Source organism: Trachurus japonicus, chromosome 14 (assembly GCF_045865225.1).
Source record: "Trachurus japonicus isolate A0001 chromosome 14, Traja_1.0".
Lineage (NCBI taxonomy): Eukaryota > Metazoa > Chordata > Actinopteri > Carangiformes > Carangidae > Trachurus > Trachurus japonicus.
The window spans coordinates 11,440,999-11,457,572 of NC_140920.1; the positions used below are offsets into that span (position 1 = coordinate 11,440,999).

General features: G+C 40.1%; 1 protein-coding gene across 1 annotated transcript in view; it reads right to left on the reverse strand.

Moving 5' to 3' along the window:
* Positions 1-236: 236 nt before the first annotated feature.
* Positions 237-16,574, reverse strand: part of gabra3 (gamma-aminobutyric acid type A receptor subunit alpha3) — an 84,440-nt gene continuing 68,102 nt past the window's right edge. The window contains exons 6-10 of the mRNA XM_085797510.1: positions 14,440-14,522; positions 13,198-13,341; positions 10,375-10,527; positions 7,696-7,901; positions 237-2,145 (exon numbers count right to left, since the gene is read on the reverse strand). Of these exons, the coding sequence (XP_085653636.1) occupies positions 1,822-2,145; positions 7,696-7,901; positions 10,375-10,527; positions 13,198-13,341; positions 14,440-14,522 (910 nt within the window). The 3' untranslated portion in view covers positions 237-1,821. The remainder of the gene's footprint in view (positions 2,146-7,695; positions 7,902-10,374; positions 10,528-13,197; positions 13,342-14,439; positions 14,523-16,574) is intronic.

The window sequence follows — 16,574 nt, forward strand, 5'->3', positions numbered from 1 at the left end:
GTCTGGCAAAAAAAAAAGCAACAAATATGATCACAACATTTTGTTATAACAAAAATAAAGATGTCACTAAACAAAGAGAAAACTAAAGTTAGAGACATTTACCACAATTTTGACTTTGAATGTTGTACCCATCTCAAAATAATCAAATTTGGTGTGATTGAATAGCCTCAACACATGGGGCGGGTGCTCTACCAACTGAGCTAAACACCGCCCCTGGTGTGATCAAAATAAGGTAATATTAATAGAGAATTCAGGCATTTTGTTTAAATTTCACAGCATTTTGCTTTGTGAAAATCTCCAGTGTTGATGTCTCTGAGATTTGTTTAGAAATACAGTGTGACTGAAATATTGGCCCTTGTTGTCTACGACAAAACACAAAAACAGTTTAGCATATGTAGACAATCAAGTCAGTACCAATACTCTACACAGTCAAGTACAAAAGGGCAAAGGTACAAGAAGAACCAAAGTCTTGTTAATGATGAGGCAGGAATGCAGAAAAATCATAATGGAGCTGAACAACTACAGCGAGTGATGCAGAGAAAACAGTAAAGCAGTAAAGGCACCAGGGTGCCTGCCCACAAGAGTGTCGGTATGATTCCACATATAAAACATCTGTGTTACTTGCATTTCCATGGAAAACATACAATAATCTGTGAGTCAGAATTCAACTTCAGTCTGAGGTAATGGTGGTAGTTTGTTGTGACTGCTCGGCTCATGGAGAGGACACCCTATGAGCCAAAACATAAATGCACATGATAATTGTTCTGGACTACGCTGGATCCTTTAATCTCTTAGCTTCATCTTTTCACAGGCAGAGGTCTGTTAACCTTCCACACTAATGGGCAATTTTACACTTGGTGCCCAAGCCCATGGGCCATGGGTGGGCGGGGCACCGTGTACACATACTGCAGTGTACGCAGCCTGTGGACACCAGTATGTGTTTGCATGTAATATACACACAGACCTTTTGTGCATATGCGTGCTGTAGATGCAAGTGTGAGTGTGTCAAAGCCTTTTACTTTATGGTGTGTGTATTCACCAAGGCACATAGCTTCTCTGTCATTGAACACAGCCAGTTAAAACAATAAGAGCCACTGGACTAGAAAATGTACAGGCATCCTCATGGGATGTGAGAGCAATTCGAGATGCTGCGTCGGGTCTGTTGAGATTCAGCGTGAGCTGAAGGCCAGACATGGACGATTATTAATGATGTTCCTATGGAACTATACAGGTTGCCCCCGGCTAACGTAGCACTGTAAAGCAACCGACGAATGGCTCTGCTGGCGTTTTTTTGATGCGTCACTGTGTGTCTGTGTGCGTGCATGCATGTCGTTAACTTGATGGATATGTCAAAACCTTATCACTGGTAATGAGCTACAATGAAAACCTCCAACGCATGCTTGCTCTAACTTATTACAAGCAAAGCGCAAACATGTCAAAACATAGTGAGAACACAATTGACTACTCTACAAAACGGCAAGCAATCGAGATACAGCAAAGGAACACGTGGTTACTCACGAAAGGGACCAGGGCCAGAGCTAAGTGTGGGGGGAGAAAAGAAAAGCTACACAAACACAGAATGTGCTCCCTCCAAGGTCCACTATTATGTGAATCTATTGTATGTTCAAATTTGCCTTCCATCTATACAGACGTGCAAAATATCAAACTCTTAAGAAAAAACAGACACACGAAACACGCGCGCACACACACACACACACACATACACACGCACACACATACACACAATAAGATGTAATGGACTTTGCCTCCTGCAAACCTGTCTACCCACTGAACCAAACCAGACCGAGCATTTGGTCAAATTCAGTTTGGGTTGTTTTCGTTCATGATGGCAGGCTTCCTGTTGACGTACGTGGCCCAGTAGCCCAAGTTGAAGATGAAAAACAGAACTGGGAAAATGATGCGAGATATCTTGTCCACTTTGCTGACACGGTTGTAGGACTTCTTGGCCTCCGTGTAGGGGTCATCCATTTTATGCAGATAGTGGTGGTGCTTGGCCGATGGTCCGGTGGCGCTCTTGGAAATGGTCGTTAACCCTTGGTCTTTAGCGACGTTGATGGCGTAGGTGGTTCCCACAATGTTGAAGGTGTTGTTCGCCTTTTTGGACAAAGTTGCAGATTCTCTTCTCTGAAACGGAAGAAGGGTAGTAAAGTAAAGGTTGTCAGGAGCGAAGCACCAGACTTTACAATACTTCCATTTGAACTCATAAAGAGGAAATAGAAGCAACACCACGAGACACGACACACACAAGAACAAAACAAAAGCCTAACCATATCTTTAATCCTGGCCATGTTAGCCTGAAACGGTTCCTGAAAAGAAAAGTAGAAAAGAAAAAAAGTTTACCAATTATATTAAAATTTCCCAACGTACATACTCTATTCATCACCATCTAGCTGGTACTACGTTTGAACATTTTACAGTATTTATATTGTCAATTCAAATCTGCATCATACAAATCTGGATTGCAGAAAAAAAGTCATGATTAAAAAAATTCATGACAAAATGATCAGGCTGATTTTAAAAAAAAAAGAAAAAAAAATTAAGAGTGTGGGGGGAAAAAAGGACAATTGTATTTTGCGTCATTGCAGAACCAGGCTGGACTGGCGTCTGATACTGCTAACAGTAGCAGTAGCAGCACAGAGCAGGATTAGAAACAAAGCAAAATAACAGTGCCTGAAAACATGTCTGACAAACTGTATCAATGAGAGCAGCCAGGCCTCTTCAGGCAAACAGCTTGCAATAAAACAAACATGACAAAGGCTGTGTGTGATAAAGCTGGCTGGAGCGACCGCTTTCTTCCTGCTACTAGAGAGAAATCTCTTTTATATTGAAATCACACAGGGAGACAGAATTTTATTTGCTAAATTGGTGCTCTCGGATAGCTAAACTCACATCACCAGAGGATCCTGTCAGCCTAAAAGAGTGCACGGTAGAGAACAAGTGGGGCACCAAGATTGATCACCGGGCAGAGTTTTAGTTTGCTGTGTGGCATACGGTGCGTGAGCCAGTACTGGGATAATTTTCTTCACACGATTCTTTCCCACTGTGACCACTTTAAGATGAGCCACAAAACCAAAGTGGTGTGTTGTCATATAACAGAGAGTTTCATTTTGAATGCTCCCTGTTTCACTTGTGCTTTGAGCCCGGCTTTAATTTTTTCGCTCTGCTTTTTTTTTTTTCATCTTCATTTAATTTTCCTTCCTTTTCACTTCACTCCATCTTTGTAATTAGCATAACTAATGTCCCCTTCTTCCCCCTCCTCCAAAACTGTGGATCTCTTCCCGCACACAGCTCATCACCAAGAGTTTTATTTGGTTTTCATCCTCAGAGTTCACATACAGTCACAAATGGAGGCAGAAAAATGACTTTGCATGCAACAAGACGAGTGCTGTTATGTTTGCTCAGCATCTCAACCAGTGTAGTGTGTCTCAACTCTGCATAAAAACCCACAGTGAGACCACATTAATGTCAATGGTGACAAGCAGTGGAATAATATTCACAGCAGATATCATCAGAAGTCATTGTTAACTTTATACTAACTGACAAAGGTGATGGAGGCAGCAGGATTGAGGAGGAAACATGTTCAGTGTGAGCAATGTTTTGTCCTCAAGGAGGAATAAGCTTCAAACTCTGAGGTTTGTAGGGAGCTAACAAAGCTCACTGATTGCATTAAAGAGCAAAATGGCGAACAGCAGCCTGAAAGAGTCTATCCGAAGTCACTTAGTATAGGGTGTGAAAGAATCGCTCCGATGCCCGCTGGATAACCAGTTACTTTCCCCACAATATTGATTCCTCCGCGTCTAGCACCACCACAAGCCTCCTCCATCACAGCGAAGGCTTACATCAGCAGGAAAAGCCAATGACTGCTGTAACGTGTCGTATGACCTTAATCATAGCGCCCTAAACTCTTGGGTCCCAGGCATTAGACATGCTCTTTGCCATGTAACCTGGCAAATGAGCCAAGCAAAGTAATTTTCTGTTTTCTATTTAGCCGAGTTGCCCTCTGATGTAATTTATATGGTCTAATTATTGGGGAAACCACGTGTGGCACAGGGCTGTATGCATGGTTTTATCAACCTAATGTGACACAGCACACTATTTACTTCCGGCCAGAGTCTTGTGCACCATTAAAAGTCATTTTGTGAGCTGCAGGCTCAAATACCCCCAGAATACAATGCATCTATTGACCTTGTCTTTGTAACTTCTGCAAATTGTTGCATCAGAATTTTTTTTATGCGCGTGATTAAGTGCCCTCGGGGTAATTGTGTCTCGCTGTGTCCTGCTGTTTGGAGCCGAGTGTGCGCATGTGTGCGTTTAACTGGACCTTGTGACAGTCTGTCCCTGTCGAAGATTGGAGATGAGGTGTTGGCATATTTAATAGCCTCGAGTATGTAAGCATGTGGGTGTGTGAGCATGCAAACTGTGTGAATGGAGACGCGATGCCCCCGTTAATGTCCCTCTGTGTGTTTTATTTAGCAGTTTTTTGTAAATCTGGGTGGTTGAGATGTGGCACGAGCTTGATCTTAACACGTCAGGTTGTGTCACAGGTTTACCTGTCAGACAGTGTTTAATTAAACATGCCTTGTAATCCCACATCAAAGCAAATACTGTTTCAACAGAGCCTTGTGCTTTACTCTTTCTTGTGTTTAATCTCGTCTTTCTTCTTTGTACTCTTTTTCTAAAACAGTGCATCATTTAAAAACATGTATCTGCCTTTCAACATGAGTAGACAAACTAAGTTACATTGCAACGGATACAACCTCGTGTTGATGATGGTGCAAATATGCAATAAAATCATAGTTCAGCATGGTTAGTGAGATATAGCCACTTCATCTGCTGCATTACGAGGGTTATGCCAAGTCACAACAGTCAGAGGAAGCCCGCAAACAGAGGCAAACCTTCGTGCATAACGGCACCTCCAGCTCCAACAACAAAGGCGTGGAAAAATTTTCATTAAAAAAGTATAATAACAAGACGCCTCCAGAAAAGGCAGCTAAGGTTTGTTTTTTCCACCTAAGTACACCAAGAAAAGTTTAGTTTTGCTAGCAAAAAAACAAGCTCCAGCAGCTGAACAACCCCTGTTGTTCTTGCAACAGTGAAGTCGGCAGCAGGGTCATGCTCCGCTCTACTGAAACGTGACTGCAGCAATCCGTTGTGTTACAATGTCTGTAGACGTAGTCATCTGGATACACAAGATTATGAAGCGCACATGTGAAACTGTGACCATTCCTTGGCTCTGGCGTTGAAGCCCAGTGCACAACGAGCCAGTGCACCCGCCTCTGCCGGTGAAACCAGTACATAACTTCCAGCACACTGGTGTCCAAATCATATGTCATGGAGTGCCAAGAATACACAGGCTTTCATTCCATCCAAACTCCCCACCGGCTAATTTTTGTAATAAGCACACCTTCAGCTGGAGAGAGAGAGCTAATTATGTAGATCGCTTGTCAAACAGAATGTTAGGCCACAAAAAAAGGAGGAAAATGGCAGAGAAGCTCCATAACCAACAAAGTAAATTAGTGCACATGGACTCGTCTACAGCTCACCATTTCAGACCTTAAAAAAAAAATAAGAAAGGGAGCCTAGGGGCAATGAAGTCATCATTTGGTTCCGGTAAGGATGGTGGCTGAAACCCTCCCTCTGATGACTGGAGACTGTATTTTCAAAAGGATTTACTGAGATTTAACCTCTTTCCTGCAAAACACTCTTTCCTTATATCTTCTCTTCTCGTATATGCTCCTTTTTTTATGTAAATATATTAAAAATGAAAATGCATGTGTAGTCTGCTCCATTTGCTTTCCAGTAGCTCATAGCGGGTGTGATGGGAGTGCCATGTCTCCCTCTGTGACCCCATTCTTTTTTATCTATCATGACAACTGCATGCTCAGCACAGCCCCCGAGAACGCAGCCCAGGCTGTTGCCATTAAGAGGAGGCATCAAAAGAAAAAAAAAAAGCCCTCCACTCTGCTGCAGTGTAAAGCTGCAAATTATCCCCACCGACTGAAAAGTTCCATGGCAAGCAATATGCATTTCTGTCAATCACTCAGAGGCCCAAATGTCAAGCTATAAAGAATGGGAAAGACTGTACTGATTGTGTCAAACAGTTTGTACATTAGTGGCAGAAAATAGATATGTGGCAGTGTCTGTCGCAGTAGAGCAAATACTGTACGTTTTTTTGTTTTTCTCATGTTGTGTTTCAGGGTCTCTTTGTGCTAGCAGCAACACAACATCAGTGTTTACTTGGCCAGTATTTACTGCTTTACTTATGCAATGAGACTTTTACACGGTTAAATGCAGGAAAAGGAAAAAGCGTTATGATTTAACACAAAGCAATGGAGGGATCGCTTTTGGTTTTTTTTTTTTTTTGGGGGGGGGGGGGGGTGCAAATACGTGGTGGTATTTGCCAGGCTTCATGCCGTCAGTCAGTGTGCCTTAGGTAACCCCACGTGATTCTGCAAATTGTGCTTTTAAGCCATTCTTCGACATATTCTCAACACCAGGCAGAGATTTACTCACTGGAAAACTCATCTAAAACAAACATTGAGGCAAACTGCTCCAGAAGAAAAGCTAAATATATTTTTTGGGGTGAAAAGAAAGACATATTTTACAGTCAGCATCTCAACACTGTCAGTCAAACCACAGTTGACTGTCGGCACTGATTCTATTATTCTTGTGATCCATATGAAAACAGGAGAACAATGCATTTGTTCCTTTCATTACTGGAACAAATGAGCCTTTTGAGGTATATGCTGCAGCTAAATTAATCAATTAAGCAAGAGAAACATGGATATTTCATATGTTCGGCACAGGACCAAGTGCTTTAATTTTCCTTATTGCTTCTCTGTGGCCTGCTCTGATAGCGTCTCATGCCTCTAATCTATTTCATTTGATGTGATCAGTCATAAAACATCTTAGAAGTCGTGGTTAATTTAGGCCCAGAGGTTATCTTGAGAAACTAATCACTTTTTATTTATACGACTTCATCACAGCTTCATGGAAAAGCATCTTGTTGAGACCAAAAGCCCACAAAAAACACTTTGTGCATTTAAACTTTACTTCCATATGTAAATAATATAAATCCGCTCATTGTCCTCTACGTCCTCATCGACAACACACAATCAACGCCGGCTGTTGAGAAAGTAAATATCTGTAAGCTGTGATTTATCAGATTGCGTGCTTAAAATAAAAATGTCACCTTCGGGTGATTCCCTCTAAATAATGCATGCTCAGTTTTTCAGCAGCATGCCTACACCGTGCAGACTGGATGTAAGGCTGCCATCTTTTCTGGGGAGAACAAGTCTACACTGACTTTAGGATGAGACTTGAACATATGCTGCCATCGTAAATCAGGGCCAGTGTCTCTGGGAGTTTACCTCTGTTTCTGCTCTCACTGTTCCTCCCCACTGTCCCTGTTCCATTTGGCTGTTAATGAATAAATAAAAGCTCTCTTTATAGTCTTTATAGAGTACTCCAGACTGCATTAAGAAAGGAACTTTTTTATCAATGCTTCCAAAGTGCAATTTGCCCTCATTGCTCCTCCAGTGTAAAATGAGGACTCTCTATGCAACTTTGAGTGTTTTTAACAAGGTCATCAAAGCAAAAGATGAATTGAAAATGCAGGTGTGCCGTGTCTTTTCCCCCATTTTTAAATATAAAACTCATATCGCAACAACTCACCCTTATTTCCATGCCTTCTTTTTTCCCATCCCATGCCCAGCTGCGCTTGGTGAAGTAGTTGACTGTGGCAAACTCAATCAAAGCAGAGAAGACAAAGGCATAGCACACAGCCATGAACCAGTCCATGGCAGTGGCATAGGCCACCTTGGGGAGGGAGTTTCTAGCACTGATGCTCAGGGTGGTCATGGTTAGGACAGTGGTGACCCCTAAGGGATGAAATAAAAAGATCAGTCAACAGGTTCATGTTGAGGAAACGCTTAAAGGAAAGTTCACTTTCTTGCAACTTAAGTTTAATTTTGGTGAAGAATTTGAATAATCATGTAGGCCTACATATATCTACCCGTCTGTCAGAAAACTGTACAGCCTTAAACACTGTTGACTAGGCCCATGTAACATGAGGCTAAGGCAGGTTTGAATTGTCCAATTTAGCTCAATCATGTAAATTACTCTTTTGGGCTAAAATTATGGTCCACTGCATCGTAGAGCTTCATATTTACATAATCTACTGTGTGAAATCAGAAAGTTGAGACACACACCACTAACTAAGTTCAATTGTCCGTAAACATTGTAAGTACACTGGGCCAGTCAGTAGGAACTTGCTTCGTTTTCTGCACAATGAACCATTGTAATGAATTTTTTGACTATCCTGTTTAAACACGTGTTTACCAGCACTAATAGATGTCATTGTAAAGCTCTCTCTCTGGTGGAGTTACATCTATAATAACACAATGAATGTAAGTTCATTATATGAAACCATAACAGCTGGTCCCAAGTTGCAAAAACTGAAATTTCCTTTATACAATATGCAATCAATCACAGAGATGTTATGACCTGCATACATTTATTGCAGGATAAAGATGATTCTGAATTACAACATTGTTTAATCCTTTAGTGTACAGACTTGGAGTCTTTTTAAGACCATGTCACATCTTGGACTTCACGTTCAGTGTTGCTGGGGATGAAATATGACTTGTGCAATGGTTGCCCAGCCAACCTTGTAAAAGCAATCACTTCATCTGTGCCAACCTTTCTTGTCTGTTGAAAAATGGACACATGAGGCCTCTCAAAATGAATATTGTGTTGCAGAACAGGGAAGTCAAGTTAATTTCATTTCAGCAAGCCATTGGTAAGGAATTGGAATTTGTGACAAAGATTGATAGGTAATTATATCTACTTTGTTGACAGAGATTGATTTATTTTCAGGTTGTGGATTTTGCATAATTTGACATTAAACTGTTGTTTCTATTTAACAAGCAGGTATATGTGACTCTTAAATCCAATAACTGTTCACAACTATTTATTTCTGCCTCTAGAATACAGCATACCAAATACAAAGAAATGATGAATTAGTTTGGCTATTGATAAACACAGAAACATGCTCAAGAGAAAGATCTTTATTGCTGATCAATGCCACAGTTAGAACAACGAAAAAAATCAAGATGTGAACACTTAAGGGATTTGTCCTTCACAGTAAATGTTTCCATCACTCCACTGAGAAAATTACACTGATTACAGCTCCTCTCATGTGAAGGAAATTGTTCTCTATAAATGGAATTTCTTGTGTGACTGAAATGATTTTCAGACGAAAAATGTTCTCGTGGACGTGTTTGTGAGGACTTAGGATGCTTGGGAACAGTCTGCTGTAGCAGTTTATTTATTTTATTTTAATTTCCTAAACAAGCATTTGCTTTGCATCCTATTCAACGTCTGCTGTAATTGTGACAATCAAAATGCTAATTCAACAAACACAGGTTAGGGGCTCTTCATAGATTATACAGCACAACATCAGTTGAAAGAAGCGGGAGAAAGATATGACAGGTCATCCTGGAGTATAGAAGGTGATATTCTTAACACGAGTAGAGCTGAATGGACAAATTGAATCTATTACTATTCACAGCACAACGGCAGGATAACACTGAAGTGTCGTATAAGCAACGGAGAAAATGTCAGATATGAAATCAAATGGATATTGTGCAGCTTACATCTCTTTACATAATATCCTTTGGCTTGTTATTTGCAGAATATAAGATACTCCTATGAAAGGCTGGGGTTGGTTGGATGTTCTGGTTCTGCAGATTTGATCTTCTGCCATTTCCTTGAAAATTAATTGATTTTATTTTGTTGCACCAGTAAAATGTGTGATCTGATTCTCATTAGGAGTCTATATTAACTTCAGTGGGATTATCTGTTCTTAAGAAGGAACATGCCTGGCTTTATCTAGAGCTCATTGAGTAAAAACCATGCTGGCTCTCACATAGTTGATAAAGTAGCTGAACATCCTCCTTGAGAGATGCAGCAGCTTGTCTAATACCTGCCGCATTTTTCCTGTTTCACACTTTTCCAACTCTGCCTCTACTTATCTGACTAATTAGTGTTTTTGCAGTTATAAGAGAGGGCACAAATCAATACGCTGATAAAAGCGCATTCATGCCTATGTGCACAAGCTACAGTATATTTTGAACATCATATTAATTAGGACTTTTCAGGGAGAGAGGCCTTAACTCCCTCCCAACTTATTTTGCAGAGATGCTGAATCATCAGAAGACATGAACAGATGCAGCTGTGCAGATGTTTTGCTCTTACCTCATAATCAAGCTCCACTATATGAATCCAACCTGTTCATATTAATCATTCAGCACTTTTTTTAAGTTGAGTTAAAAAACACAAGATGGCACTCACCGAACACCGTGCGCGCAGGAACGGATTCTCTGTTTAGCCAGAAGGAGACCTGAGACAGTATGACAGTCATGATGCACGGCAGGTAGGTTTGAATCACAAAATAGCCAATTTTCCTTTTCAAATGGAAATATGTTGTCATCACTACATATTCTCCTGAGGTAGAGGAGAGAAACATAGACAGAGATGGAGAGAAACACACAAGGTCATAATTATTAATACAGCCATGGCCAGCTGGGAAATATAAGCTGAAATATTCAAAGTTGGATTTATTAAAGTTAGAACATTGACATGTAAGCACACATTATCAAAGAAGCTCATAGGATTGTCTTCAGGCCCTCAGATGAACCGTTAAACCACATGAAAACATCAGTGAAAAGACATTTTTTCCCAAGTGTTTTCGATGTGCACTTTGTGTTAGAAAGTCACATAACCAACCTCCCTTTCACCTCAGGTTAAACTAGGATCTATTCAGAAAGGCAGAGTGGTAAAAAAGAAGAAACGGCAAATTATGTTTCATACATTCTACAACCGCTGTCTTTATGTGAAGATGTAATTTTTCTGTTGCTCTTGTTTTATATGACAGGGCAGCCACATAAGTGGAAACTTTGAGTTAAGATCCAAATGTTAATAGAAAAGGACAATAAGCAGTATAAAATACAGTTGCCTAAAGTTTCCTCTTGTCACCAGTTGCTGAATATCATCATAGAAACAAGGATAAATGCTTTGGTTGGTGTAATATAATTCTATTGTGTTAGTTTATAGGCTAATTCATTTAAACAATGTGATTGTGTTTATTTGGCTTTTCAGTCCAAGCGTTCTGTAAAACATAAATGCAACCACAAGTAATGCACCTGAGTTAAAATGTATAATACTGAAGAAATGAATGAGTAAAGTGAATCAAACTATAGGCATCATAAATAATTGAATAAATACATAATAATAAATAAATGAAAAATGTACCTGTTCATGTACCTAAAACCAAAAGATTGGGATGCACTTGTTTGATGCTCAAATGTCTATGAAAAAGGGGTACAAAGAAAAAGGAGACAAAAAAAAAAAAACCGGCCCACTGCCCTTTTTAAGAGAGTACTCAACCAAAGTCGTATCTTTATGTATCAAATAGTCCCTCCCTGTTAGCACATTTCCTTGAGCTGAGATTTTGTCACTGGTGGCAGCAAATGGACAAATTCACAGTTCCCCTGGGCACCAGCTCTAGTTGCCATGTCTGTAATCTGTGTTGCAAAGATATGAGGAAAAAACTGCCTCTCATTCCCTGAGGTGTTTTTTTTTGTCTGAGCAGATTCTAACCAGAGCTGAACTGGCTCAAATCCCCCATCTCCTTTGCTCAGTGTGCTCCATTAGCCTTAAAGTTAAAAAGTAAAAAATGAAAAATAAGAGATTCTCATTCATGAACCTAATAGTTACGACTCCATATTTTTGCTTAAAGTCAGACTGTTCTTGGTCATGTTTCTTCAAAATGCCTCTGAGATTCCCCAGGCTTCAGTTCAAACCACCAAACAGCACAACAAGAGAGATGGGCTCACGGAAAGTGTTCTCTGTGGAGTTATACAAGTGCTGTTATTTCAACAGCTTTCAACACTCTTCGCTTCCTGGGAAAACAGGTCGAGTGCCATCCAACAAAGTGGTTTCATGGTGGTTTGGTCTCCAAACACAACTGAAGTCAAACAGATCAGCAAGTCCATAGCTCACGTCCTGAAAAACGTGTGAGCAAACGGCTTCCCCACAGAGGTTAAATCTCTGAGAAATGGAAAGCTGGGGCAGCTCGGTTGTGAGATATGCACCCTTCCCTTTCAGTAATTACCTACTGCCCCATTGATGCAACCTTTTATCTTTAGCTTTGCAGTAATCACCTCTTCAGCACCTCATCCTGTCGTCTCACACTGTTTCCTATAGCTGGGGAATGATGTTGGGAATGTTTTATTGATGTTATTTAGATCTCTATTGAATAACTTCACTTAAAATTTCACGTAAATGAGAAATGAGGTGGTGTAAGTCTTTTTTTTTTTAATGTTACCATGTAACCGCTGTGAATATTCTTTTTAAACTAGTGTATATCAGTACCCAGTACCTTACCTTGGTATTTCATCCCCTCAGGTTAAATTGCTATCATAAGCTTTATGTCCTTCAGTGGGGAGATAGAGAACAAGTGATGTGAAGTGATTGTGTGTGACAGATAAAAGGTTCTGCAACAGTGTTGACAAGGAGAATTTCAAATCACATGAATATGTAATCAAAAGTAGTGGCTGGCATATTTTTTCCTTTAACTCTGTGCCTATAAAATTGACTGTGGCTATAAGCCAAAATGGAATTGAAATAAGACATTCACCTCTGGCACACCTCTTCATATCATCTCCCTAAATATGCTGAATAGTTTCCCAAAAACTCATAAAAGTCATCATTTTTCTCGTTGGACCTAAATAATGCACACTGAATCGAAAATGACAGAAACTGTAGAATAGTGCAGACTGCTACTTTAGACCTAGAAGAGTGCCAGTACCGGTATATGTAAACAGAAAAGAAGGCAGTTTAATTAACTACAAATTTTATGGAGTAAAACTAGAGTTTATATTTCAAATGCGTTTCTATCCCATGACACTCGCTTTGTTTCACTGCTTGCAGTATAGAATTTGTGTCCACTACAGTTGTCAAATTGCCGTGAATTTCTACTTGGCTGAGCAGCCTGTGCACACTGCAGCCATAAAGACTCGCAGTAACCAGATTTAACCTTTTCCCTGTCCGGACAAACCGACACTGATTTCATTTGAGGTAAACAGTCTGAGCAGAAGACGGCACATAGTCTACCTGTGCTGGAACTGATGGTTTCCTTGCCAATAACGTGTCCCAATAAGTCATACTGGTTTAGCCTGGAGCCATCCTCCGCCACAGCCACAGACCTGTCGTCTCCTTGGGTCCACAGGTAGATCACCTCGTTATTGGTGTAAGCATCTGGGCAACAGAAAGATGGTTTGAAATAAAAAAATAAAACAGTACCATGGATTAGAAATCAGTATGTGAGGCAATTTTTTATATATCCACACTGCAAAACGGATCATTGTTTGCTAAAGCATAAAAAGTTGCTGTCATCTTCAGGGAATCAGGAGCTGAGCTAAGCACCATGTTGTTTTCAATGCAGTAGTGAGTGACAGAGTGATACTTAATGAGACACAGTGCAGTCAGTTATATATCTGATTTTCTACAGACTGGTGATTTCCTGACTTTTCATCTAGAACCATCATTTGTTCAGATTCTTAAACCGACACTACAGTATGTAATGAAATATCTCAACCTGTTAAGAAAGATTGGCCTATAGTGCGAGCCTGTTGAGCCTCAGACTTTAGTGCCATTACCAGGCCAGCATTTTCATACTTTGGTTTGTCACTGAACAGCTACAGAACTTATTATTTAGCCTCAGCTTTACTTTGTATTTAATGCAATAATTTACACGTTGCATGCTAACACTGTTAAATTGGTAAACATTACTTGTTAAACCTCGGTACAGTACAACCTTACAGAGCTACTCGCGTGATTGTCATGAGGATTTGTTAAAATATGACTTTTCTTTATGACTCAGGTTTTACTTTACTGTAATTTCCTTAAAACTATCTTTGACAAAACTATCTTTGACATTTCTGCATTGCTATTTCTTTTTACATAAACATAACATAAATGGCATCACTGACATCTGCAGTAAGACAATATTGGTCATAATGCTACAAACACATTTATCCGTAATGAGTAGCATGAACATATTTTCTGATTTAGCATGTTGTAATGTTGCTACACTTATGAAGTACAGCAAAATTAGTCAGCCATGAGCTTGCAGCGAGGGTTCCCTCGATAAATACAAGACAAAAAACATCTAAGTGTGACAACTATCCTCTAGTTTCACATTCCAAAGTAAGAGTGCAGTTGGAGCCCTCTGAAGTTTTTCCAGGGCCGGAAAGGGGCTTGGCCCCACGCAGAGAACAATCACCACAGTTAACTTTCTACAGTGTGATTTTTATATTAAACTCTGTTTTGCTTTAACCATCTGGACTGACTTACAACTTCCAAACTTCAGAGGGCAGGCGTGTGCATCCATCGGGAAATCCTCCAGATGCATGGGGCATTCGGCATGAATGGTCAACCTGAGGGGTGGAGCGGGAGGTGGGGGGTGGGGGGTGGGCAGAAGGAAAGGTTGGGATGGGCAGTATTTCACAGGTGAGGCTGCAGTATAGTTGAGGCAGCTGTTAGGAACACATTATGACACAAAAGACAACATGGTATGTCTATATGATACAAAACTGAGAAGTGCCCTCCCTCTCCTCCTTATTGCCATCCTCTCCGCGGTACTGAGTGCTCAGCTGACCGACAACAAAGACAAAATCTCTTGAGAGCACCAGAGTTTATTTGATTTGTTGCCACTCTGTTAGTAAATAGAGAAATGGTGCACGTTATGCCACTCATACATGTTTAATCAACATAGAGATTGAATCAAACAAAACTGCAGTGCATTAAGCTGGACTGAGTCGCTAAATGGATGGTTATTATACAGTAACTCGGCTGCAACATTCATAGTCCGTGCAACTGGGAAATCTGGGCAAGTAAATGTTGCTGAATGTAAATGCTTTCTCATTTGTAAAACATGTCATGCCAAATGAATGTAGCTTGATTATGCATCTACATATCAGTTTCGTGCTTGTATTCACATATAGTATGTATTTGTTGCTCGAGAATGACAGATGACTTAAAACAGAGTAGGTTGAACCATTTGAATACTGTGGCTGCAGAAAACTGACTCTGCACCATGAATTTTACAAACCAAAAACATCACAGACCACAACGACCACTTTTACACACAAACTTATTTTTTCTAATTAGCTCTTTGTCAAACACTTGCAACAACCCTGTGCGTCCATTGTTTTCCACCTTCTTGATTGCTCTCTGGTGCTGCCTCATTACTGATAAGTGTCTCAGTCACTACACAAATTAACACAGCACAACATAAATCAAATTTGAACAGTGCATCACTGCATATAATGTAGAGATGTTCCGATACCATTTTTTCCCTCTCATTACCGACTCTGATACTTGTGCTGTGGTTATTGGCCGATACTGAGTACTGATACCAGTGTGATATGGAAAAGAAGTCAGTATAGAGTACAGATATAGAATACAGTATAGTATATACGACTACGCCTGCATGGGTGTGATATTATTATCATTGTTGTGCGGCCAGGTTCCGGTTAAACCCTTTGTAAAACATGAATGAACCTAGCAAATAAAAGCCATCTAACTTTCTTTTATTGCCTAGTTTGACAGTCAAACATGACTGAAAAATCTAGGAAGAAACAACAATTCCTTTTAAAAACTGCTCAAGTGCAGTCACAATGGGTGTTTTCACACATACTGGTGTGGACCAGAGGTGTGCACCAGATGTGAAAATGATGCATTGTTTCATTTCTTGGAGCGGATCGAGGTCCAGGCACATTCACATAACAAACCGACTGAGTTTGACTGTTATCGCCCCAAGACAACCCCATCAGTAGCCAGTTGCTGCTGATGGCTGTGAAGAGTGGCAAAGAACGGCAATACTGGTATCAGAATCGGAGCAGCTCTAATCTAATGCAACAATTAAACTCACAGCAAATTGACAAAATTCATCTCATTGCTTGGCTGCACTGACATGCCAACAGAGACAAAGGCATAAACAAGAGAAAAGATCACAGACAACAGAATTAGAATAGCTTTGATCGAAGACAACAAGTCTAAAAGAAATACTTCTAAGAGTCTACAGCCAGCAGCTCTTTGAGGCTCGATTTAGACCCAGCACTGCTTTCAGCTAAATGTTAACATGTTCATAATGACAGTGCTAGTTTTCTGATGTTCAGCATGTTTAATATTTGTTTTGGTTATTCATTGTGGTTGAGTTTGATGGGAACTTCACATTTAATTTTACAAACATTATAAACAAATTGAAAATTCAACAGATTGGGGGATCAGATAATGCAACCTGAGGGGAGTACCCAGTTCAATTCCTGGTCGGAAGGACCTTTCCTTTCTGTCATTTCTGGATTCTTTACATGATCTCAATCAAGTAAATCCTAAAAATTCCTAAAAAAGAGACTCTTCAATTTTACAAATCTCACAGTGATACTAAAAAAATATTCAGTTGATCATCACGGTCAGTAATATTAATT